At 39.2% G+C, this 27,338-nt stretch overlaps 1 protein-coding gene across 4 annotated transcripts in view; it reads left to right on the forward strand.

The window, feature by feature from the left end:
- HERC3 (HECT and RLD domain containing E3 ubiquitin protein ligase 3) overlaps positions 1–27,338 on the forward strand; it is a 119,398-nt gene that overhangs the window by 81,268 nt on the left and 10,792 nt on the right. For all 4 annotated transcript variants that reach the window (XM_069093861.1, XM_069093887.1, XM_069093881.1 and 1 more), the window contains 4 exons: positions 10,819–10,962; positions 12,023–12,189; positions 14,975–15,041; positions 18,542–18,624. In XM_069093861.1, coding sequence (XP_068949962.1) covers positions 10,819–10,962; positions 12,023–12,189; positions 14,975–15,041; positions 18,542–18,624 — 461 coding nt within the window. The remainder of the gene's footprint in view (positions 1–10,818; positions 10,963–12,022; positions 12,190–14,974; positions 15,042–18,541; positions 18,625–27,338) is intronic.

Raw genomic sequence — 27,338 nt, forward strand, 5'->3', positions numbered from 1 at the left:
TTGTATTCACATAATTGACTAAAAGGTCTAGAGATTTCAAGGTGCCTTTATTCATTGACTAATTCGGTCTGCCAACAATGTGTCTCCATTGCATTTGTCAGAATCTATAAGATTCTTTGAATGAGATAAAAACAGCAAGAAATTTGTTCAACAGCTCTCTTATATTCACGTAAGTCATATAACTGTACATATGTCCACAAAAGTTATTTGCCACTGTCATGGAAGTTATCTGTCTCATGGTCTAGAATAGGGGTGGAGAACCTGTGACCTCAGGGCCACATGTGGCCTTATAAATCCTTGGGTGTGGCCTTTGACTGAGTCCAAGTTTTATAGAATGAATCCCTTTATTAAGGAGTTTGTTCTGTGAAGTTTGGATTCAGTCTTAACTCGCTATTAATATCAACATTAAACAAATGCACCAAAGGTCATCTAAATGTCTAAAGGAAAAAATAACAAATTCCTAAAGGAAAATTTAAATAAGTTATAGGGAAAAGTAGATAGCAAAACTATACTGGGGGAGGGCCTTTAGTTTACCTCTCTCAGATCTAGAAAAAAATGTAGCAAAAAAAGAAAGGCCTGAATAGATTTTAAGAAAAGTTAGATGTCTGAGAATATTCAATGGGAGTAGAAATGTTATCTCAGCTGTGCATGACACTTTTACAAAATTAATATTAGGGTTAATCAGGGCATAAAAACTCACAAACAAATGCAGAAATATTACATAAATTATTTACTGATCATAATGCAATAAAAATTACCTTCAATAAAGGGCCTTTGAAACAAAGACTAAAAATTAATTAGAAGTTAAATAATTTAAATAACTTGTTCTAGGTGAGTCTAAGAACAAATGATAGAAACAATAATTTCATTAAATATAATGAAATGACATTCCTAAAATTTGGAAAAATCAGGCAAAGAACTACTTAGATATTTATGTCCACAAATGTTTTCTGAAAGAAAGCAAATCAACAAAATGAGCATGCTACTAAAAACAAACAAATCTAGAAACGAACAAATTAAAAACCACCAATTAAATAAATAGAAATGTAAGTTGAATTTCCATTTCAAACTCATCTCATTAGTAAAGTTGACAAAAAAGGAAAATGGCAAATGCTGTGTGAAAATAGGCACACTGTTGATGGAGCTATGCATTGGTTCTGCCATTCTGGAAAGCAATTTGGAACGATGCCAAAAGAGTAATTAAACTGTGAACCAATAATAACTCTACTAGATCTATATGCCAGAGATATCAAAGAGGAAAAGCATTAATGTGTACAAAATTATAAATAGCAGCATTATTAATTGAAAAAAAGTTCAAGGGAATGTTGAGCCAAGATGGCAGAGTAAAGGCAGGGAATGCCTTGAGTTTTACCAAAGTCTCATCCAAACAACATTAAAACAGCACCTCAAATAGAATTCTGGAGTGGCAGAACCAACAGAAGGTCAGGATTAAACACTTTTCCAGCCCAGGCCAACCTAGGAGGTCTGCAGGTCTGTTTCAGTGGTCAGACCAGGAGCCCAGCATAGATGATGCTGCACTGGGGTACCAACAGCAGGCCTTAGAGGCATTTCATTTCACAACATCAGGAGCTTTCAGTGCTCTCAACCCAAAGATGTTAAGGGGGTTGGAAAACTAATCAGAAAGAGATTACAGGGAACCCTTTGCTGACACTAAGATCAGGACTCTGTGACGTTGCCTATACACAGTTCCAGGTCATAGTCATAGAACTAAGAGGAATACTTGCTCACTAGTGCTTATGGGTGCAAGGGTGCAGGGGCCCTGGTCACAGTTTCAGGATAAAGAAGACTGTTTGTTGTCATTCATAGATCAGAGCAAAGTCCAGGAGATCAGTGACCAGAACTTGCTTTAGATTGTACCACCTTGGAAGAACCAAAAACCTGCAGACCACCAGAGCTATCTCTGAAAATATCAGCAAGAAAGGCCTGAAGCTTGGGCCAGTACCCCTTCCACCCAGGGAACAGAGCCCAACTTTAAAATAAAGTTACAAGAAATGGCAGAAAAAATGACTAAACAACTAAAAAGTTTCTGATGATAGAAAGTTACTATGAAGATAACTCAGAAGACAAACAACTAAGTCAAAACAGTTTCATGCACAGCTTCAAAGAAGAATGTGAATTGATCATAGGCCCAAAAAAGAATTCCCAGAAGAGCTCAAAAAGCATTTTGAAAATTGAATAAGAGAGACAGAGGAAAATTTGGGAAAAGAAATGAGAGTGATGCAAAAAAAAAATGATGAAAAGAGTTAGCACCTTTGTAAAGGAGGTACAAAATATTACTGAAGGAAATAAAACCTAAAAAAAAAGAATTAGCCAAATGGTAAAAAAGGCACAAAAATCCATTGAAGAACTTAAAAAGCAGAATTGGCCAAATGGAAAAAGAGGTACAGAAATTCACTGAAGAAAAAATTCCTTGGGGTGGCTATGTTGTGCAGTGAATAGAACACCGGCCCTGGAGTCAGGGGACCTGAATTCAAATCCAGCCTCAGACACTTAACACTAGCAGTGTGACCTTGGGCAAGTCACTTAACCCCAATTGGCCTGCTTTCTCCCCTCCAAAAAGCCAAAAATTAAAAAAAAAGAATTCCTTAAAAAAAAATAGAATTGGCCTAATGGAAAAGGAGGCACAAAAATTCACTGAAGAAAATGATACCTTAAAAAGTAGAATTGGGCAAAGGGAAGCTAATGACTTCACGAGACACCAAGAAACAATAAAAAAAAGTCAAAAGAATGAAAAAATAGAAGAAAATGTGCAATATTTCATTGGAAGATAGATTGAGGGAAATATACATATACATATACATATACTCTCCAAATTCCAGAGCTCCCAGGTCAAGGAGAAGCCATCAAAAGTAGCCAGAAAGAAACAACTGAAATATTATGGAGCTATAATCAGATTCACACAAGATTTAGCAGCTTCTACATTAAAGGAACAGAGGATTTGGAATGTGGTATTTTGAAGGGCAAAACAGCTATGATTACAACCAAAAATCACCTACCCAGCAAAACAGAATATAAGCTTTTGGGAGGGGGAAATGGATATTTAATGAAATGGAAGACTTTAAAGCATTCCTGATGAAAAGACCAGAGCTGAACAGGAAATTTTACTCTGAAAAACAAGACTCAAGAGAAGCATAAAATTGTAAACATAAAAGAGAAATCATAAAGTATTTAATAAGGTTTAACTGTTTACATTCTTACATGGGAAGATAACTGTAACTCTGAAGAATTTTTTTTATTAGTAGGACAGCACAGCTAGAAGAAGAATCCATAGAGGTCACAGGTATGAGTTAACTATGTTGCGATGATTCCCCCAGAAAATAAAAAAAAATGAAGGTGTGAGAGAAGAATTGGGAGAAGGGGTGTAGAAGCAAGCACCCCACCACCCCCATGGTGGCTGCCAACACAGGTTCTTAGATCTGCTTTTCTAAAAGAAAGCAACTCAAAATGGGTTAACAGTATTGCTTTAGGCAATCAAACATATTTACCTAGTTCAGGGGAAAAGTTCAGCACCCCGAATTTCAGAGTATACAGACAAAAGTTACAAGACAGAGAAACGTTTCAAGTAGATAGGCCTCCAACAGTCCAACCATTACATACATACCTAGTCAGTTACCAGAGAGGGAATTATCAACATCTGGGTTTTTCAAAGCCAGGGGCACTCTCAATGGCTGCCCAGAGTCTCTTCTGGTCAAATCAGTCACACAACACTTCTCAAAGTGAGCCCCAAAACAAAGCCTCACATCAGGATTTATATAGCCTTCTCCTGGATCAGAGAATGTCACAACCCTCTCGACCCACTGCCCAATCACAAAGTATCTCCTGAAAAACAAGCCTCCCACCACAGGCTCCAGGTGCCTATCAAATGGCCTAGGGGCAGGGAAAATCTTACACAATACAGTCTTAGAAAGATGGCAACAACATAAATTTACATTCCCATTACAAGGGGAAAGGAAGAGATAGAATATGGTAAATTATCTCACATTAAAAAGGCACAAAAGGAAGAATTTTTTTACAGTGGAGCATCTGATGGGGGTGTTGGGTAATGTGTGGACCTTACTTTACTCTCTTCAGAACTGACTCAAAGAAGGAATACAATATACACTCAGTTGGATAGAAATTTATCTTGCCCTGTAGGTAAGTAGAAGGGGAGGGCACCTACAGGAAGGGAAGGCAGATTAGGGGATGTAGTAGTGAGTGAGTAAGAGAGAAAACAAGAATGAACAGGGGGAAATAGGATAGAGAGAAAATAGTTTGTGATCATAACTATGAATGTCAGTGGGATCAACTCACCCATAAAAAGGAAGTAGAAAGCAAAGGTTTAAGAAAAATAGATGATGACAATGTGGTTTACAAGAACCACACTTGAGACACAGAGTACAGATAAGCAGCTAGAGTAGAATCTGTTATTCTTCAGCTGATATAAAAATAAAGGAGCAGGAATAGCAATCTTTATCTCAGACAAAGATAGATCTTATTGAAAGAGATAAGCAGGTAAACTTCATTTTACTAAAAGGTACCATAGACAATGAAGTAATATAAATTTCAAATATATGCACCAAATGGTACAGTATCCAGATTCTTAAAGGAAGTTAAATGTTACAGGAAGAAATGGACAGTAATACTGTACTAGTGGGAAACCTTGACTTTCCTGTCTGAGAACTAGATTAAATCTAACCAAAAATAAATAAAAGAGAAGCTAAGGAGATGAATAGAATTTTAGAAAAGTTAGATGTGATAGACCTCTGGAGAAAACTGAATGGGAGCAGAAAGGAATATACCTTTTTTTTTTAAAGCAGTACATAGCACCTACACAAAAATGGACCATATTAAGTCATAAAAGCCTCACAACTAAATGCAAAAAAGCAGAAATATTAAATACATTCTTCTCAGATCATAATGCAATAAAATTTACATTCAGTACAAGGCTGTGGAAGCAGATTAACGATTAATTGGGGGGGGATCTAATCCTAAAGAACAAGTAGATAAAAGATTATAGAATCAATTAGTAATTTAAAGAGAATAACAACAATGAGAAAACATACCAAAATTTATGGGATACAGCCAAAGCAATACCTAGGGGAAAATTTATATGTCTAAATGCTTACTCTAATAAACTAGAGAAAGAGCAGATCAATGAATTGGGCAGGCAACCACAAACTAGAAAAAGACCAATTAAAAAAATCTCTAAACACCAATTTGGAAATCCTGAAAAATCACAGATGAATAAATTGAAAGTAAGAAAGTCATTGAACTAATAAATAGAACTAGGAGATGATTTTATGACAACCCAATAAAATAGATAAGTTGTTGATTAATTTGATCAAAAATAGGAAAAAAGAAAACCAAATTATCAGAATCAAACATGAAAAGGATATGTTCACCACCAATGAAGAGGAAATTAAAGTAGTTATTAGGAGTTACTTTGCCCAGTTATATGACAATCTAAGTGAAATGAATGAATGTTTGCAAAACTATAAATTCTCCAGATCAAGAAGAGGAAATGGGATACTTAACCCAATCTTGGGAAAAGAAATTGAACAGACCATTGATAATCTTCCTAAGAAAAAATTCCCAGGGCCAGATGAATTCATAAGCCACTTCTATCAAACATTTAAGGAACAATTCCTTCTTGCTGTCTAAACTATTTGGAAAATAGACAAAGAAGGAATTCTACCAAATTCCTTTAACAACACAAACGTGGTGCCAATGCATAAACCAGGAAGAACAAAAATAGAGAAAGACAACCGTAGAACAATTTACATAAAGAAGATTGATACAAAAAATTTAAATAAAATAGTAGTAAGGAGATTACAGCACTATATCATGTAACACTATGACCAACTGGAATTTCTGCCAGGAATACAGGCCTGGTTCAATGTTAGGAAAACTATCAGCATAACTGACCATATTAATAATAAAACCAACAAGAAACATGATTATAGATAGAGGAAAAGCTTTTGACAAAAAACAATACTTATTAAAAACTCTAGAATCAATTAAGGAATAAATGGAAGTTTCCCTTAAAATGATAAATCGTCTCTGTCTAAAACCATCAGCAAACATCTGTAATGGGAATCAACTAGAAGTCTTCTCATTAAGGTCAGGGTGAAGCAAGGATGCCCATTATCACCACTATTATTCAATATTGTGCTGGAAATGCTAGCTATGGCAATAAGAAAAGAAAAAGGAATTAGAATAGGCAGTGGGGAAACAAAACTATCACTCTTTGCAGATGATATGATGCTATACTTAGAGAATCAATTAAAAAACCAGTTGAAATAATTAGCTTCAGCAAAATTGCAGGGTATAAAATAAACCCATGTAAATCATTAGCATTTCTATATATTGCCAACAAAGTCCAACAGCAAGAGAGAGACAAAATCTATTTAAAATAACTCTAGACAGTATAAAATACTTGGGAGTCTACCAGCAAAGACAAACCTGGGAACTATATGAACACAATTACAAAATAGTTTCACACAAAGTCAGATATAAACAATTGGAAAAATGCTGATTGCTCATGGATGACAGTTATACCTAAATTTATTTATTCAATGCCATACCAATCAAACTACCAAGAAATTGTTCTATGGAATAGAAAAAAATAATACAATTTATCTTGGAGATCACAAGATAAAGAATAAAAAGGGAATCAATGAAAAAAAATGTCAGGAAAGGTTTTCTAGCAGTACCAGATCTGAAACTGTATAATGGTAATCATCAAAAACAGTCTGGTACTGATTAAGAAATAGAATGGTGGACAAGCGTAATAGAGACCTAGAACATAACAGTAAATGACCATAGTAATTTAGTGTTTGACAAATGTGAAGATTGAAGCTTTGGGGACAAGAAGTAACTGACAAAAAATTGCTGGGAAAACTGGAAAGCAGTTTGGCAGAAACTGGGTAGAGACTAACATCTCACACTGTATACCAAGATAAGGTCAAAATGGGTACATGATTTAGACATAAAAGGTGATTTCATAAGCAAATTAGGGGAGCATGGAATTTCTTACTTATCAGATGTATGAATGAGTGAATAATTTGACAAAACAAGCGAGAACATTGTGGGAAGTAAAATGGATAATTTTAATTAAATTAAGAAAGGTTTTGCACAAATAAAACCTATGCAGCCAAGATTAGAAGAAAACTGGAAAATAATTTTTTCCTGCAAGTTTCTCTGACGTCTCATTTCTCAAACATGGAGAACTGAATCAAATATATAGGATTATAAGTCATTTCCCAATTGATAAATGGTCAAACAATGTGAAAAGATTGTTTTAAAAAGAAGAAACCAAAGCTATCTGTAATCAAATGAAAAATTCTCTAAATCACTATTGATTAGAAAAATGCAGATTAAAACAACTCTTATGTCTCATTGTAATAGTTAAAATGAGGTCAACTGGGACACGAATTTCCAAGCATGGTCATTTTATTGATATAGCATGAATCTACCAATCAGTAGGATCTCAGCTTCTCAAGTAAGCTAAAAACCTTGAATGCATCCATCTTGATAATTTTATTGCCTCACACCTGTCCCATTGGCTAATATGACAGAAAGGGAACTTGGAGAAATTGGGAGACTGTTTGTGGAGTTGTGAGTTGATCTAAACATTCTGGAAAGCAATTTGGAACTCTGCCCAGAGGGTTATCAAACTCTGCATATACTCTACAGAAAAAGGAAAAGGATCTCTATGCACAAAAATATTTATAGCAACTTTTTGTGGTGGCAAAGAATTAGAAATTTAAGGGATGCCCATCATTTGGGGAATGGCTAAAAAAATTGTGGTATGTGATTGTGATGGATACTTATTGTGCTATAAGAAATGATGAGGCAGATACTTTCAGAAAAACACAGACTTATATGAACTGATGCAAAATGAAGTCAGGAGAACAGTGCACACAGTAACAGCCATATTGTGCTATGATTAACCGTGAATGACTTAGCTTTTCTCAGCAATATAATGATCTAAGACAATTGTAACCAGAGAGTGGAGTCTGAATGCAATTCAAAGCCTAGATTTTTTTTAACTTTCTTTTTCTTTTCTTTTTTGCTACATGGCTAACATAAAAATATATTTTCCATGATTACACATCTATTATCTATATCAAATTGTTTGCATTTTCAAAGAGAGAAAAGAATTTGCAATTAAAAATTTTTTAAAAAGTTAAAAATTGTAATTGGAAAAAATTAAAAGTTCAAAAGGTAAAAAAAATAAATTGTTGAGAATGTACCTCTAGATTTTTTAGTTATCTGCATAAAAATACTAATTGTATCCCTGGAATTTGATGGAATTATAAATCATTCAAATCAATAAGTGTTTTAAGTGCTTCCTCTGCTAGGCACTGAGGATACAATTGCAAAAGGAAGGCCATCTACCATCAAGTAGCTTACATTTTGCTGGGGGCAGGGTACAGCATATTCACAGGTTTGTAAGTATAGGATATGTATAAAATAATTAGAAATCCATGTCAGAGAGATACTTGGTTATTAAGAAGGAACTACCAGATTAACAACCAGGTTTGTGAACAAAGACCTTTTTTGGAGGTGACTCTTGAACTGAACCTTGGAAGTTATGTTTACTAAGAGAAGGAGAGTACACATTCTGTATTATTTCTTATGCAGACCCAGGTAGGATGTGAGATGTCATATAGGAGGGGCAGTAGTTAGCCTAGTTTCACTGGAATATAGATTGTGTGAAGTATAGTAATGGGTAAGCATCTTGAAAAGATCGATTGAAGAGAGATTGTGAAATGCTTTAAATGCCAAATACAAGAATTTATAATTAGTAGCACAAGGGACTGTTGAAGGTTATTGAGCAGAGGAGCGATTGTACTCTAGGAATGTCAAATGAGAAAACTTGTAGAGAAAGAAAAAAGTCAAGTACAGAGTTTTAAGATACGTTCACTAAAAGAAGATGGAATGTGGCAGAAAGAAGAGTCAGACTATTAGGAAAATCAGGAGAAGCAGAATTCTGAAAATCAGGGGATGGGGGAATTTTGAGGAGGAGGAGAAAGGTCAAAAAAGAGTGAGACCCAAGAACTAGGATGGGAAACCAGTGGCCTTGAGACCATAATTGGCCCCCTAGGTCCTTGGATTCAAATCCCCTTAATTAAAGTATTTGTTCTAAAACTTGGATTTAGTCAAAAGGCCACACCTAGAAAGCAGCTAGTGACCTGGAGGCCTCAGGTTCCCCACCCCTCCCCAAGAACAAGATTTAACATTTGAGATCATTGAGATCAACAACAGTTGTAGTTGAGTTATGGTGTACAAAATTTTAAGAAGTGAGTGGAATGGAAGGAGATGGAGTCAATGAATACTGACAGATTTTTATAAAAGGTCGGTAATGAAAGAGAAGAGTAATAATTATAGCTTGAGGAGGTGATAGTTAAGTATTTTAAAGTTTAAGAAGATCTACACAAACTTTTAGGTGGCTAGGAAAGATCCAGAAGCTTAAAAAGTGAGAAGAGATGATGAAAGGGGACAAAGGCCCTGGTTGTGTTGGGAAAAGAGGAGATTAGGAGCAGAGGAGGAGTTTATTGAAAAAGGACAGTCTCTTTCTCTGAGATTGAAGCAGAGGGGACATTGGGAACTAATGTTGAGGGGATTTGAGGTAGATAATTTGGCAGAAGAAAAACACTCATGACTTATGGTATGGGATTCTTCTCCTGAGAAGGAGCTGGGTGGAAGGCGCAAAAATGCAAAGAAACTCACTGGGACTCATGTGAGGAAAACCTTTCTAACAATTAGAATTCTCTCAAAGTGGAATGGGCTGCCTTGTGTGATAGTGGGCTCCCTTCTCTAGAAATCTTCAGGCAAAGGCTGATTGGCCACCTTGTGGACATGGTGTAGAGCATTGGATTGGAAGGCCTCTGATGGCTCCTGCAGCCATGAGACTCTTTGGTTCCATTGCTGTACTCGCCTCCCTTCTATCTTGCCAGTCTATATTCATCATTGATATGGAGAACTCAAGAGTCACCCTTTCCTAGAAACATTTCCCTATGCTAATCGTTCCTTTGTGGCCACTACCCTGTTGCTTGCTAGGTTGTATGCATTTCAGTCTTTGTAAACCAATTATATCCTTCTTAGATATTTGTCTTAACTCTCCAGATTGACTGAAAACTCTTTAAAAGCAGGAGCTATTATCAATTTTTGTAGCCCCATTTTATAATCGCTGATTTAATTGGTGCTTGTTGGATGAGTGGAAAAATGAGTGTTAACAATTAGAACTGTCCAGCAGCGGGATAGGCTACCCTGACGGATGGTTTCCCCATGATTGAAGGTCTTTAATCAGAGGTTGGAAGACCACTAGTTTGGTACGCTGTATTACTTGTTGTTGTTTTTTGGTCATGTCTAATTCTTTGTGACCCCATTTGGGGTTTTCTTGGCAAAGATAGTGGAATAGTTTGCCATTTTCTTCTCCACCTCATTTTTTGGATGAGGAAACTGAGGCAAAACAGGGTTAAGTGACTTGCCCAAGGTCAGAAGATTCTAGGCCTGGCCCTCTAAGCACTGTGGTGCCAGCTAGCTGTCTTTGTGTTAGTAGGGATTCCTTTTTAGTTTGATTTGGGCTAAATAGCTGCTGAGGTGCCTTCCAACTCTCAATTTCCATGACTATCTAAATGAATGGAACATCAGATGACTTTTTAGATGCAATAAGCAAAAATGGGCATTTTCAGGCACAGTAATACCGGTGTCATCTTCTCTTTCTTCTCCATTCCTAACCTTTTCCCCAGTAACTTGAAAGTTGCTCTCAGAGTTCATCTTACACAGACTTTACTTTTCATGTCTTTTCAGGTCATCTTTGATGGGGAAGAAGCAGTGGATGCTGGCGGTGTCACAAAGGAATTCTTCCTTTTGCTGTTGAAGGAACTTCTGAATCCCATCTATGGGATGTTTACCTATTACCAAGATTCAAACCTCTTATGGTTTTCTGACACGGTAAGTCAGCAGCGTCACAGTAAAACAGATGGTAGATTCAACCAAAGTAAAGCATGGCACCATTTTTGGTTTTTCTCTTTTCAGACCATTTTGTCACTCTGTAGTCTGGTGACTTTGGCCATGACAAAAATGATAAGGAGACAAGCTATAATATTCTTAATATTATAATATTAATATTATATTTAGAGCTCAGAGGAATCCTATGTCAGTCATTATGTTATTAGCTTTCCATAAATGATCGGAGTCAAGCTTCATCTCTGTTTAACTAATGGGGAAACTGAGTCAGAGCCATGAAGAGACTTATTTAGTAGAGAGTGTGTAGCAGCAAGCACCCCAAGGGTCCTCAGGGTTTGCTGCCAACACAGGTTCTTGGATCTGCTTTGTTAAAGGAAAGCAACTCAAAATGGGTTAACAAGCTTACTTTAATCAGTCAAATATGTATTGTTTACCTAGTTCAGGCAAAAAAGGTCAGCACCCCGAACTTCAAAGTATACAGGCAGAATTATCAAGACAAAAACAGATCAAGTAGACAGATTTCCAAACTGTCCAACCATTACATCCATACCAAACAACATCTGGGTTTCAAAGCCGGGGGGCTCTGGACAACGGCTTTCCAGAGTTTCATCAAATCACAGAACACTTCTCAAAGTGAGCCCCAAAACAAAGCTACACATCAGGGCTTACATAGTTTTCTCCTGGCTCAGAGAATGTAACAACCTTATTGACTCACTGGCCAATGAAGAAGTATCTACTGAAAAACAAGCCTAGGGGCAGGGAAGATCTTAAAAATTTACATTCCCGTTACAGAGTGATAAAAATATGCCTCTCGATTAGCCAAGTGTATTGGCTTTGCTCTCACTGTGCTGTCCCTCACTTGGTTGCACTAACTGATTGCTTAACTTAGACCACATAACATCACCTGGAAGATCCTTTAAGATTTGAGACTTCACTTTAGGCAGTAGTCAAATGTAAATGAGTCCTCTTATTAAAAAAAATTTTTTTGAGGTAGATGCTTCAGACATTGCTTTTTAAAAAAAGTATTAACCTTTCTTGTTAAAAGTGTTTTGTAGAACACAACTGGTTTCATCTGATTGGTATCATCTGCGGCTTAGCTATCTACAATTTCACTGTGGTGGACCTTCACTTCCCCCTGGCTCTCTACAAAAAATTACTGAATGTAAAACCTGGCTTGGAAGATTTAAAGGAGCTGTCACCTACTGAAGGAAGGTATAAAATAGAAATAAGTAAGGTATGGGGGCTAGTTCTTGCTTTTGGAACTTGGATCGCCATAGGTGAAAGTGAAGATATGTTGGTTGATTTAAGTTTATTTAACTGTTTTTTGTTCTCTATGTTTCAACTCTGTTGTATATGCTTTAATGCACACTATACTTTGCTAGCTAGCTACTAACCAGCTGCCATGCTGACTCTTCTCATAGAGGAAGACAGAACAAAAGGTGATTAATGGCTATTCAGAAATGGAGAAAAGGCTCTGATAGATCTTACAAGGCTCTTATAGGGAACAATTCATATGGGCCTTTGTGTTTGGCTATGAGGTGTAGCATAGGGGAGGAAGCTATTTGAATGCTGTTGCCTTTTCAGTCCTCATCCTCTGTTTGAGTCATTTTATTGATTAGAGATTTCCTGTATCCAACTATGTAAAAAAAAATATCAGGGTCTTAGCCTGGATAAAGTATCACCTTAATTCTTTGTGAAAATAGGATTGATAGTACTATCTGGTACTTACCAACAAGGGGAACTGGTTTTAAGGAAAATGCTGAAAAGAAATGACTTTACTGGCCATGGTGTATGTCTATTATCCCACTGCTGAGGAGGTTAAGACTGGTTGATTATTTGAGGTCAGGAGTTCTGAGATGCAGTAGGTTTGAAACCAACTACAACCAGTAGTCACTAAAAGGTCAGCACCAACATGGTGAGCCTTTGGGAACATGTGCTACCAGGCTGCCTAAGAAACAGTGAACTGGTCTAGATGGGAAATGGAGTAGGGCAAAGCTTCCATGCTGCTCTATAATGGGATCAGGTTTGTTGAGTAGCAACTGCATTTCCAGTGTGGGAAAGATAGCAAAATCTAGTCTTCTAAAAAGTGGGGGAAGAATGGAGGAAGAGAAGAAGGGAAGAAGGAGGGAGGAGAAAGGAAAAAGAATCTAAGAGAAAGGAAAAAAGAGGGGAAAGTTATCATTTGTTTCTCTCTAGAGGATCATGATTAGACCTGTGATTTTATTTTTATAGGGAACTTCCAGATGAGGAATTTCCCTCTACCAATGCAGGTTGACACCTTCTCTGCAACATTTAGTCTTAGAAAGTTGCTTAAAGCACTGAGAGGTTGAATAACTTGCACCAGGTATGTGGCAGAGGTAGGATCTTAACCCAGCTTTTCCTGGCTCTGAGACTGGTTCTCTGTCTATTAGAACATGCTGTTTCATGCCCTATTTTAAGCTGCAAAAAATGAAAAGACTAAAGAATAAAGATTGAGGATGTTGTGTTAGAAGAGATAAATAAAAGAAATATAAGAAACATCAAGTGATGGTGAAGCAAAGCAAATATTAGAGATAGGAAACTATTTCATGACTCAAAGGAAGAGTTGTTCAGTCATTTCCATCATGTCCAACTCTTCATAATCCCATTTGGGATTTTCTTGGTGAAGATACTGGAGTGGTTTGCCATTTCCTTCTCCAGCTCATTTTACAGATGAGGAAACTGAGGCAAACAGAGTGAAGTGACTTGCCCAGTCACACAGCTAATAAGTGTCTGATGCCAGATTTGAACTCAGGAAGATGAGTCTTCCTGACTGCAGACCCAGCGCTCTATGCACTGCAGTGCCACCTACCTCTCCCAAAGGGGAAGACAGAGCCTTATTTAGAAATAGGAATCTTTATCTAACCTTGCGTGTTAAGATGTGAATTTTGTAGGCCAACCTGCAGTGTATTTAAATAAGCTCCATTTGAGGTATAATTCCTGGTCGACTACTGGCAAGGTCTAAGAGTCAATGATTAAATTAATAAAAGAATGTGAGTGAAGTAGGGTTACGTATATTCTTTTAAAAGTATTTCTTATAAATTTTATTTGAAACAACTTTATTTTCATGCTGAGAAGAATAAAAAGGAAAGGACAAGACATTTACCTAAAGGTTAAAATTTCTGGAATTACGTATATTCAGTAAAAACAAAACCAAACCTGAATTATCATATATGTCATCCCCAGGGTTTTTTTTTTCTTTTTTTTTTTGGAGGGGGGAGGCCAGGGCAATTGGGGTTGACTTGCCCAAGGTCACACGGCTAGTAAGTGTTAAGTGTCTGAGGCCGGCTTTGAATTCAGGTCCTCCTGACTCCGGGGCCAGTGCTCTATTCATTGTGCCACCTAGCCGCCCCCGTTAACCCCATTTGATTCCTGCTCAAGAGTATGTTTTTCTAGGCTCTTGTTTCAGTTGCCCACGCTGTGCCATAGAAGATTGACTCTATTAAAAACCAAAGTTATTCTAATGCAGATGCATAGAATATTTCTCTATATGTCTATGTCTATGTATGTATCTATATCTGTCACATATAAATGTGTCGGAAGGATTCCTTCACTTCTTTATGCAGAGAAATTAAGTTTATCCGAACTATAGAATTCATGAACATTTGTGTCAGCCAATATTAATTTTCACTGTTAGCCATCCACTCTTAGTAGCATCATTTAAACTCTCTCCTCCCTCCTGGTGACCCTAAAGCCAGATTAACCAAGACGTGTGTGTGTGTGTGTGTGTGTGTGTGTGTGTGTGATAAAGCCATTCAAAATTTTCCCTTGAACCTTAATTGCCATAAAACTGATAAGAAAAGACATTTTAGCTCTTAAGCTTTATTTCTTCTTAATTCCTGAGTTAATTTGTATGTCTGGATTTATTTGCATTTTAACATCTTTTTAAAACTATTTTCTTAATCATAAATGTAATTATGACAGGAATACCATTGGAGTTTCTGACCATCCTCCTTTGCTCTGTGTCTTTCATTGCTAGGAGTCTCCAGCAGCTTCTCGATTACCCAGGAGAAGATGTTGAAGAGGTGTTCTGTCTCAACTTCACAGTAAGGATCTCCAGACATATGTGGCTCCCAAATTGTGTGCCTAACTGTGTGTATAACATATAGTGCCTACTTGGTAATTACTCATAAAGGCTGTCATAAACATTTAGGTAGTTCCAGTGGTCTTCAAAACCAGGACAAATTGAAGGATTTGTCCTTCAAAACAGGACATGTTCAAGGCTTTGTTGAAACAAATGCCATTCACATAGTAGGCATTCAGTAATGAGTTGCCTCATCTTGCACCCATTCTTTCCCACACTTTTTTTTTTTTTGCCTTTTGGAGGGCAATTGGGGTTAAGCGACTTGGCCAAGGTCACACGGCTAGTTTTTGTGTTAAGTGTCTGATGCCGGATTTGAACTCAGGTCCTCCTGACTCCAGGGCTGGTTCTCTATTCACTGCGCCACCTAGCTGCCCCCCCACACCTTTTTTTAAATCATGAACTTATATATCTCTGTTTATGATTTTTCCCTGTACTAGACCATAAGCTCTGTGAAGGCAGGTTTTGTCTTAACTTTATATCTCTCTCAGCTCCTAGTATAGTGTTCTATGTACAGTAAGTGCTTAATAAATGCCTGTTGAACTGAATATTCGTTAAATAATAATAAGTAATTTAATGTTAAATAAAATAATTAATTGAATATTTGTTAAATAGGTAAGTCAGAGATGTCCTTATGTTAGCTCAGGAAGACAGCTTAATCTGCTTCAGAACACTGCTGGAGGAAATCACATGACTCTGCTAAGTGGGCTCATTACGTATTTGTTATCTAATAATATCTGGGTACCCACTATAGCAAAACAACCCTTTTTCTCTTTCTCAATGAAGTCACATCTTCCACACCTCTTCCAAACCCTTTCTTGGTGGCATTCTGGTTAGAGTGCTGGGTCTGGAGTCAGAAAGGCCTGAGTTCAAATCCAGCCTCAGACGTTTACTGAGTGACCCTGGGGTAGTCACTTGATTTCTTTATCTGTAAAATGGGGATAAGAATAGCACCGACCTTTCAGGATTATTGTGAGGATCACTTGAGAGAATCTCGAGCACAGGGCCTGGCACATGGTGGCAATATATAAATGTTAGCTAGCACCCTCTTCCTCAAGCCTCCCATGCCATCCTCCCATTCAGCAGTGGACCTGGTTTAATATTTCAGAATCATAGATCTGGAACTGGAAGCAACATTGGAGGCTGTCTAGCCCAACCTTCTCATTTTGCAGATTAGGAAACTCAGAGGTTAAGTGACTTGCCCATAGTCACACATAGAACAGGTGGCAGGGCTTGGTTCCAGACCAAGGTTTTCTGGCACCAAATTCAGTGCTGTTGGCTGAGCCTTCCTTATCTCCAAACCCTTTAACATCATTCCTCATCCTCTATTCCTTCACTCTAGCCGCTGATTTAGGCCCTTCTCACCAAGGCCAGCCTCTCTGCTTGTGTCCTGTCCCCTGCTGTTACCTCCCTCAGCTCTCCCCTCCTCTCCCACTCCCCCCAGTCATCTCTGTACTATTCTCCAATCTTCAATATCTTCTCTTAAGGTTTGGGATGATAGAAGATACTTGTATAGATCATTCAGCAGCTAACAAGGGGAGATTTACTTAGCCCTAATGTAGAAAGGATATAGAGGTGTACTACCATTTCCTTGGCTCTGGTAGGCATGGCCTGCCCCTCCACGTGTCTGCAGGGGGCCTTGGTGCAGTGGCTGCCTCAGGACGAGCACCAAGTCTGCCCTTAGGGAGCTAGGATGCAATCTCAGCATGGCTAACGGCTGTCAGGATCCTGAGCCCCTTGGGCCAGTCAAGGCCCAGGGAAGCTTTATTACCTCTTAGGGGGAAAAATAATCACCTAATTTATGTTACCTAGGGAGGTAGAAACCTACCCTGGTGGGTGTTGGTGGGTCCCATCGCATCTCTCTTTCTACTGACCCCGCTGCAGTTTATGTAAATATGCCCAAGTCTCCCCATCCTTTAATTACATTTTTTAAAAAAGAAAACCTTTTTGTCTCTTCTGAGATTAGTAACTGTTAGTAAATGGGAAATAAATAAACAAAACTTTTACTTCCTTTTTCCCTCTAGTTTTCATCTAATATATATCTCTCCTGCCTTTCAGAGACAGATTTCTTTTTATTTTCTTTTTATTTTTTTTAAAGCAATCGGGGTTAAGTAACTTGCTCAAGGTTACACGGCCAGTTATTTCTGGGTGTGGTGCTGAGTATCTGAGCCCAGATTTGATCCAGGTCATCCTGACACTAGAGCCGGTGCTCTTACTCGCTGAGCCACCTGGCCGCCCCAAGAGACAGATTTCTAGTGGTAAAAAGTACCCATTGGTTACATTCACTTCCTATCTAACTATCTTTCCATCTAAGTCAGTGCATTTTGCAATCCTTTTAAGCCTGCCTTTGATCTCATCACTTCTAGGTCCAAGGTTATCTTACTTATCAGATCTCATAATCTCCTAGTCTTTAACCTTCCTGATTAATGTGTTTCATTTGTCACTACTGACAGCCTCCTCTTCTTGGATATGGATACTTTTTCTTTTTTGGGGTTAAGTGACTTGCCCAAAGTCACATGGCTAGTAAGTGGATATGGATACTCTTTATCCATACCCTGGGTTTTTGTGATACTTCGTTCTCTTGTTTCTCCCACCTTCCCTCCTACCTTCCTTCTACTTTCCGATGTGATCCTGAGCAAGTCACTTCAATTCTTCTGCTTTCTCTTTGGCCATTCTTCCATCTACTTGGCTGGATTACCGTCCATGTGCCATATCCTACATGTAGGTACACATCAGAACTTTATCCTGGATCCCCTTCCTTCATTCTCAGTGGGAGCTTCTGTAGGGTTCACCCATCATTGCTGTACCGATGATTCCCAGATATAGGCATAGAGAGTGATGATATAGATGTAGATATATCTTGTAACGTCGCTGCCAACTTGTTATTTCTAAAATTCCAGTTTGAACATGTCACTGCCTTGATCAAGAAACTTTAAGTGACTCCCACTTGGATTGAGGGTAACACAGACTCCTGTGACATTTAACACCCTTTACAATCTGATGACCCTGTTTGCCTCAGTTTCCTCATCTGTTAAATGAGCTGGAGAAGGAAATGGCACACCGTTCCAGTGTCTGAGCCAGGAAAAGGCCCAGAAGAGGTCACAAAGACTCTGACATGCCTAAAAGAACGCAACAATAACAAAACAAAAATAATAACAATAGCTAACAGTTATATGATATTTTAAAGTTTGCAAAGTGCTTTATAGAATGAATGAATGACCAAATCTACACACTAGATATGTGTGTCCTGTAGCTGATATTTCCTATCCCCTAAATTTCTCCTCTTGTACTTATTTTAAAAGATAGCTCAACAAGGAACAAGGACAGGTCCTCTGAAACAAATATGCATCTGTTTGCTAATGCAGGTTCTCTCTTTTTCTGTTTTCCTGTTTTGCTTCACTCAGTTTTGTTCTGGAAATGGACATGGAATAAAAGAATGATTTTCATTTTTTCTTTAAAATAAAGATATGCAGAGAAAGTTATGGGGTTGTTGAAGAGAAGAAGCTTATCCCAGGAGGAGACAAAATGCCTGTACAGAAAGACAACAGGTCAGTTGTATTACCTGTCCTTCTTTGTGTCCATAGCAAACAATGGATCTCATTGCTTGGAAGCTAGGCTGGTGACCTCTTTAGAATAAGACTGATGCTGAATTCTAAGTTCTTCTGTGGGAACTGTGTTATGCTGGAGGCAGAGAAGGAGGGAGGGGGCTCCATTTTGTAAGGTGGTCAGGAATGTTTTTTCAGCTGATTAAGAAAATTGATCCTGGCTTTGGACTTGGGTGTTCATTCTCATTTCTAGTTCTTGATATTCATTCTAGTGAAATTGCCTTGTATTTTCAAGTATAACTGATGTCTGACTTCAGCGATCAGCATGGGTCTGGGTTTGTCTTTTTAGAGGGAATTGCTTTTTTTTAAATCAGAAGAACTTTAAAAACTCAGTTTGTTTGAATAATTAAAATCACTTGACTCACAAATCCACGTGAAACCGTGATGTTTTCAGTGTGTCTTTGTCATCATGTCACATGTAGCCTTCCCCATGATCTGTCTTTTTGTTTTTTAATATTAAGATAAATTGGAGATAATTAATGGGGAAAAATGATAGATTAGAGGTAGTATAGTTTTGTGGACAGAACTTTGGACTTAGAGTCAGGAATACTAACAAGAATAGCTGGCATTTATGTAGCCTTTACCATGTACCAGGCACTGTGATAAGCACTTTACAATTATTATCTCATTTGATGCCTATAATAACCTAGAATAAATGGAGTCAGGTGCCATTATTATCCCCATTTTACATCTGAGTAAGCTGAGGCAGGCAGAGGTTAAGTGACTTGCCCAAGGTCACACAGCTAGTAAGTGTCTGAGGCCATATTTGACCTCAGGTCTTCCTGACTCCAGACCTAGCACTCTGTCCACCTAACTGCTTCTAAGAAGCCTGGAGGAAGACAGGGTGAAATCCCACTTAAGCTGCTTAATTTCTCTCTTCCTTTGTTTCTTCATCTGTATAATGAGGGGGTTGAATTTAGCCTCCAGAGGTCCTTCTAGCTCTAAATGTGGGATCCTATTCTCTTAACACTTCTCTCTCTTTCCTTAAGAGATAAGCAGCAGATACTGGAGTCTGATGTTTACCAGTCCTTTTCAGTCTGGTGAGACACCAGTGATAGGGTAGTTGGCTTCAGTGCCAGGGTCAGCTGAAACTAACTTCACCAGCCAGTTATAATGACAAACTAACTTCACCAGCATGAATAGCTTCAGCTGATGAGATTATTTTGACTATGAAAAGGAAAGGCTAAGCTTGTGACAAATAAATGTGTAATTGCTGCCTGACGTTTTTTAGAAATATACTTAGGAATGAAAAAGTAGTGGCTTACTCATTTCTGTTATGAACATGCATATGCATACATATTTTGTGTATTTATGTATGTATATATTGTGTGTATATATGTGTACATGTATGTATACATATAGACATCTATATGTATACATGCATGTACACATATATATCTGTATGTAAAATCAGCATCTATAACAGAGGTTAAGTGACATGCAGCTAGCAAGCCCTTGATCATAGATTTTATATAATAAGTCACACCGCCTTTGGAATCTCTCTGGTAATTCCCCCTGGCACTAGCGGGTTGGGTCCCTGAGGCGTCACTGCTTTCTTGGCTTCCAGGGGTATACCCTTGTGTGACTACTAATAACACTGTCGTTCATGGACCTCTCCCAGTTTGTCTCCCATTAATACTGGCTGATTAGCCAGTGGTCTGCATTAGCTTTCAGAAAAGCCATTTACTCAAAAGGCACAGTAATAACAGCGGTTAGAAATCATTTCCCCTGGAATGTCAGGATGTACTTTCCTAGAGGAGGGGGAAACATAGATAATGTAAGTGAGGCGCACAGTGTATAGGAAACACACATGGCAAAGGTACACCTTTCTTTCTCTGAAGGGCCTTCTGAAGTTCACTGGGGACGGGGCTATTGGTGTTAGTGATGAACAGGCCACTCCACTGCTAAGATGAACTGACTCCTCATAGGGCTCAAGGTGTTGCCTGACTCACCGTGGGTCAGGCAGGAGACTCAGCCACTGGGCTTTTCCCAGGGCTCATCATTTCTGTATCCATTCACGGACCGATGGGCTCCCTGGACTTCATTCTTCAATGAGCAGCTCCAGTCTCCACCACCTCCAGCCTCTGGCATGCTTTTTCATAAAGGCAGCAGCCAGGATCACTTAAGGGCCTGCATGACCTCCTGGATCAAGAGCCATCCTCAGTGGCAGAAGGACCTGCTTTTTAATAGACACACACACACACACGTGTGCGCACACATGCAGTGTGACCCAAGAAAAGTCATTTAACCTTTCATTGCCTCAGGCAACTGTTTACAATGACAATTGTAGAATGGTTGCAGATCTATATTGATAGACTTTGAAAACTGGGAATTCCTTACATTGATGTAAATCCAAAAATATGCTCCATTTCGCTCTATATATTTGAGTTTACTTTTGAAGTACAGTTTTATTTTTAATTTAGTTTGTCTCTATAGGTTTGGAAATTGCTATGTTGAAATGTAGAATGATTGTGTTGGCCCAGATGGTTTTCCTTATCATCTTTGATGGCTCACATTCAAGGAAATTTCTTCTTTTTTTCTAGCTGAATATTCCTGTTAAATTTCCTGACTTACTCACTTAGTTCTTTATTGAGTATTGTTATTCAGTCTTACCTGACTCTTCACGTCCTTATTTGGCAAAGATACTGGAGTGCTTTGCCATTTCCTTCTCCAGTTCATTTTACAGATGAGGAAACTGAGGCAAACAGGGTTAAGTGACTTGTCCAGGGTCACACAGCTAGTAAGTGTCTGAGGCCAGGTTTGAACTCATGAAGACAAATCTTCCTGGCAGTCTATCCACAGTACCATGTAGCTGCCCTTTATTGATTATAACCCTGGCAATCTTCAATGAATTGCTATCAAGAGTTAAAAGGGACCGGAGAATCATCTCACCCAGCTCCCTTATGACAGTGAGAGTGCTGAAAATGAGAAGCTAATGGCTTGCCCAAAGTCACACACCCACATCTTCAGTATTGGGATCTCTTGCCTCTAAAAGTATTCTTTGGGATCTTTATAAACCGTTATAGTCTGCCTCTAGCCACAATCCCTGGGTTTTCTTTCATTTACATGCTTGGAATTGTGAGGCGAAGACATTCCTAGGTCATTCCACCATTAACAGATGTGTTTAGACACATCATAGAAAAGACACTTGCCGGCAGGCGGAGGGGCGTTACTCCCAATCCCTTGGGACATGTAGCGAGTCGCAAGGACCCCAGGCTCCCAGATCTCCAGCCCTCTCTTGTGCTTTCAGGTGAATAGAAAGCCCAAGCCCTAGCTCCCTCAGTCAGCCACATCTCGAGGGCAGTTTGAATGCTTTTTAATATGGAATAATAAGGAAAAAAAAACGTAACCTGCTTGCAGCAAAGTGTTAGGAAAATCTAGCCCAGACCCCATAGAGGAAATATGGAAGGGACTTCCTTGGGCTCTTTGTAATCTCACCCCCTGTAGCAGCAGGCACCCCAAGCGTCCTCAGGGTTTGCTGCCTGAGGTTCTTGGATCTGCTTTGTTAAAGGAAAGCAACTCAAAAGGGGTTACAAGCTTACTTTAATCAGTCAGACATATATCATTTACCTTGGTCAGGGGAAAAAGATCAGCACCCCGAACTTCAAAGTATACAGGCAGAATTTATCAAGACAGAAACAGATCAAGGAGACAGCTTTCCAAACTGTCCAGCCATTACATCCATATCAAATCAACATCTGGCTTTCAACATCTGGGTTTTTCAAAGGGGGGGTCCCCCCTCCGGACAACCCCCCTCCGGACAACGGCTTCCCAGAATCCATATCAAATCACAGAACACTTCTCAAAGTGAGCCCCCAAAACAAAGCCTCACATCAGGGCTTATGTAGCCTTCTCCTGGCTCAGAGAATGTAACAACCTTCTGGACCCACTGGCCAATCAAGAAGTATCTACTGAAAAACAAGCCTCCCACCCCAGGCTCCAGGTGCACTAGGGGCAGGGAAGATCTTTAAATTTGCATTTCCATTACACCCCCCACTCCCACATTGCTAGAATCTCCTCTTTAATTAGTTTGTATTTACTGATTATACATTTGCTATTTACTTATGTGTACCCATGTTTCTCTCATAAATTATATGCAAGTGTTTAATAGATGTTTGTCGATTGACTAGGAGGAATGGCAGCTATATGGAAACTTTCTGCCTTTAAATTAGGAGACTGTTTAAAGTTGTGGGATAGTATTCTAGGTATCTCTATTACATACCCCTATATTCATTTTATAGTTTCTTCCTATTCCAGGGAAAACTCAGGGTTAAATCAGTTATATGATGCCTTATTCTCCCACCATCTGCTGCTTTCTCTCCAACCCACGTGTCACTGAATAAAGCTGGAGAAAATTACAAAATTGTGCTGACTGGGTCCACTGCAAATTTATGTAACATCATCTCACCTGGACTCTTACTGTAGGCAAAGGCAATGTGTTTATACTTCCGTAATAAATTTAATATCCCGCTCAGTTTTTAATACCTCCTCTAACCTCCCTTGGCTCTCCATATCCCCACCATCTTTAGCTAAGAACTTTACTTCATATTTCACTGAAAAAAAAAATTGAGGTCTTTCACCACCCTCTCCTCCTCTCAAATCATCCAAATGCCTTCTGCCACTGTCTCCTTCATCGCCATCTCACATGAAAAGGTGGCCCTTTTCCTTGCCAAGGCAAATCTCTTATGTGTTCACATGCAATCGCATTTCAATCTCCAGCAGATTTCCCTGCCACTTTCTCTTTAATCTTCAGTCTCTCCCAGAATCTTGGCTGCTTCTCAAACATACCCATTTCTCCCCCATTCTCAAAAAACCCTCACTTGATTCAACCGTTCTTGCTAGCAACTCCTTTCTAAATAATTGCTTCCTTTGAGGCGTTATACACTCATTAGGGTTATCTTCATCCTTAGAGGTTTTTAAAATTTCTAATTCAAAGAATACACAATTTGTTATTTGATCATGCTATTAAGGATATAAGGCATGCACTACACGTTTAGAGGCATGCTATAAAGTCAGCATAAATGCCTTTTCTTCCCCTTTAAATTTGTGTCCTTACAAGTAAATCCAGTTAATTAGGAATTATCTAGTGTCTTAAATCTCATGTCTAGCGAGGGCTTTTAAAGCAACAAAAATACGTCTGTAAACTTTGCTATGAAAGTCGTCGCCCGTCTTTGTTGCAGCTTGCTAGCCTGTGTTCTGCTTGGGGCTGGAGAACATCGGATAATGTGTGCCATAAAAGGAAGGCTAAAAGTATTCTGGAAAACATGTTAGCAAACATTCAGAGAGCAAAGGTGATGGTGGGATCCCCATGCCATTGTTTCTGTCTGATTTCTTCTCATTTTTTCTTCTCAGAAACTCTATTTGCTTTCCTTAACATTAATGAATTTCATGATAATCATGTGTAGGGTGTGACCACATGTAATTTTTACCTCTAGCTATGAGCTTTGTGTTGACTTATCTGAATAACAAAAAACCTAGTTGTTGAAACTGTCCATCAGAGAACAGGATTATGTGGAACTGAAATGGATATGGAAACCCATTTTACAGTTGAGGAAACTGAGGAGAGAAAAATTAAGTGACTTAGAGTCACATGCTGTTTTGTTTTGTTTTGTTTGAGTGGGGAAGGCGAGGCAATTGGGGTTAAATGACTTGCCCAAAGTCACACAGCTAGTAAGTGTCAAGTGTCTGAGGCTGGATTTGAACTCAGGTCCTCCTACCTCCAGGGCCGGTGCTCTATTCACTGTGCCACTTAGATACCCACCTAGTCATACCCTGTTTTAATCCATTGCTAGGGTTTCAATTAAGAGGTGCAAGAAATGATCACATGAAAAACACTGTTAGGAGATGAGCCAAGGTTTATTGGAAGTGTGTATGGGTTCAAGTATCATTTAGCAGTCTCGTGTTAGTGAGTGTAACTTTCTATAACATTATATAGCCCTGCTACTTGCTACCTGACACTGGATACATTACATAACCATGGTGGTCCTTGGTCTCCTCATCTGTAAAGTCGGGGTAAGAGGTTTGAAATAATCTCTAAAGATGTCCTTCCAGCCCTAAATCTGTGACCCTGGCTCTGATACAGTAGACCATAAATATCCAGCTAAATCAATGTTTCCCCCTGAACCTCAGATTCCTAACTACTTGAGATGGTAACCCCATTATTAACAGCATGGGGTGGGGACTGGACCTGTGGTTTCATTGATATAGGCAGGGAATGATCAGGTGAGGAAAATCCTTCTACTCAATACAAGTTGGTAGCTTCTCTGTAACTTATAGAAAGAATTACCTATAGCACTGAGAAGGTAAGTGACATGCCCAAGGTTATGCTGCCATTTTCAGTCAGTAAGCATTTATTGAGTACCTGCTGTGTGCCAGACACTATGCTAAGTTATAAGGATACAAAAATGGGCAAAGGACCCTCTAGATACTCCCAGTCTAATGGGAGAGACAATAAAAAAGCAAGCTGCATACAGGCAGGCTATATTAGAAGTAAACAAAAGGAAAAGAAATGGAATTAAGAGGAATTTGGGAAGGTTACCTTAGAAAGTAGGATTTTTGCTGGGACTTAAAGGAAGCCAATAGGCAGAGGAGAAGAAGGAGAACATTCTAGGCATGGGGGAAAACCAGGAAAAATGCTCAGTCTTGTTTGGAGAACAGTAGGGAGGCTAATGTCACTGAATCAAATAATTCTTTAGGGATAAAAAAAGACTGGAAAAGGTAGGGGGTAGAGGGAACTAGGTTATGAAGGATTGTGAATGCCAATCAAAGGATTTTTGTTCCTGGAGGTAATAGGGAATCAGTTTAAGAAAATCACTTTGGCAGCAGTATGGATGATGGTCTAGAGGCAGGTAGACCAACCAGCAGAATGTTGCAGTAGTCAGGGTGTAAAATGAGGGCTTTCCCCAGGGGAGTGGCAGTAGGGGGGCAGAGAATGTGTTCAAGAGATATTGCAGAGGTAAAATTGATAGGCCTTGGCAGCAGATTAGATATGAGCGGTGAAAGATAGTAAGGAGCTCAGAATGACACCTAGGTTGTGAACTTGGGAGATGGTGGTGCCCTCCGCAGCAATGCAGAAGTTTGGAAGGAAGGAATGTTTTAGGGGGGGAAAGATAACTTCAGATTTGGACTGGGTGAGTTTAAGATGTCTTCAGGATGTCTAGTTTGAAATATCTAATAGGCAGTTGGAAATGTGAGACTGGAGATCAGCAAAGAGCTTAGGGCAGAATAAGTGGATTCAAGAATCATCATAGAAATGACAGTTGAATCCGTGGAAATTGATGTTATCACTAACAAAGTAGTATAGACGGAGAAGAGGGCCCAGAATTGAGCCCTGAAAGACGGCCTCAGTTAGTGGGCATGGACTTGAAGAAGATCCAACAAAGAAGACTGAGAGTGAGCAGTCAGAGAAGCCGGAGAGAATGGTGTCCTGGAAGACTAGAGAGGGGAGAGCCATAAGGAGAAGAGGTTATCATCAGTGTCAGAGGCTATAGAGAGGGCAAGAAGGATGAAGACCGAAAAGGCCATTGGATCCGGCAATTAAGAGACTATTGGGGATGGAGACAAGATGCTGGAGGAGAGTCTGCATTTTGTGAAGCTTTCCAACCCTACCCCTCTAAATAACTTCAAAAAGTATTTCAAACTAAAGTAAAACCAGGAAAACCACCAAAAAGTCATGTTGAGCCCAGAGCAGCTTAGGGAGATAGAAATAGAGATTTGGAGACACTGGGGTGAGGGCTGGTCCCACCAGCTGCTGGGGCAGCGACATGGTGGTGAGAGTGGAAGCAGGAACACTCAGTGCCCCGGAGCAGTAAGGGGACTGAACACCTGCTCAGAAAGCAATTACAGGGGACCCCTGTGCTAGTACTGGCCACAGGACTGGGCGCCATTTGGCAACTCTTGCCCATTACCCATTTCTGGGTTACAGTTTCACAGTGGAGAGTGTCTGAAGTAACCAGGGAGCAGGGGCCCCACCTGAGTAAGGACCAGAGAGCAGACCGAGAGGGCAGGGTAACAATATGTTCTTTATGAGAAACACACTCGAAACAGAAAGACAGACACAATAAGGGGCTGGAGACGGAATCTGTTTTGCTTCAGCTGAAACAAAGGCAAGGGTAGTGATCATGATCTCAGACAAAGCAAAAGAAAAAAAAAATAGAGATTATTGGTAACTTCCTAACGAACAGTTTTAGTTGAATGTTAGGTTGGAAGCCACATTGTAGGACATTAAGCAGAGAGTGAGAGCTCAGGCAGTGTAACAGACTGCTTTTTTTGACTAACCCTTTGCAAGTTGTCCTTCATAACCCGTTGGTTTAGCAGCAGAGTTATGGGGCAAGAGTTAGTGGGCTTAGAGGTATCAAGTCAGGGTTTTTTGAGGATGGAGGAGACATAGTCTTTAGTTTTATAGGAAGTAGGGAAACAGGGAAAAGACTGAGGATTAGTGAGAGAGCAGAGATGATGGATGGGGACGTTTTACTGGAGGAGATGGGATGGAATGGGATCTTATAGAGATAAAGGGCTTACTTTGGTAAATGGAAAGGCTACCTCTTCATGGGAGACAGGTGAAGGAGAGGATAGTGACAGAAGGTGTCAGAGTGAGTGATATGAGATCGGATGGGAGAAGAGGGAGTTCTTGGTGAATGGCTTCAGTTTTAAAAATA

Source organism: Petaurus breviceps, unplaced genomic scaffold, assembly GCF_028583685.1.
Source record: "Petaurus breviceps papuanus isolate PSGF00001 unplaced genomic scaffold, PetGlider_PUasm1.0 126, whole genome shotgun sequence".
NCBI classification, from domain to species: Eukaryota; Metazoa; Chordata; class Mammalia; order Diprotodontia; family Petauridae; genus Petaurus; species Petaurus breviceps.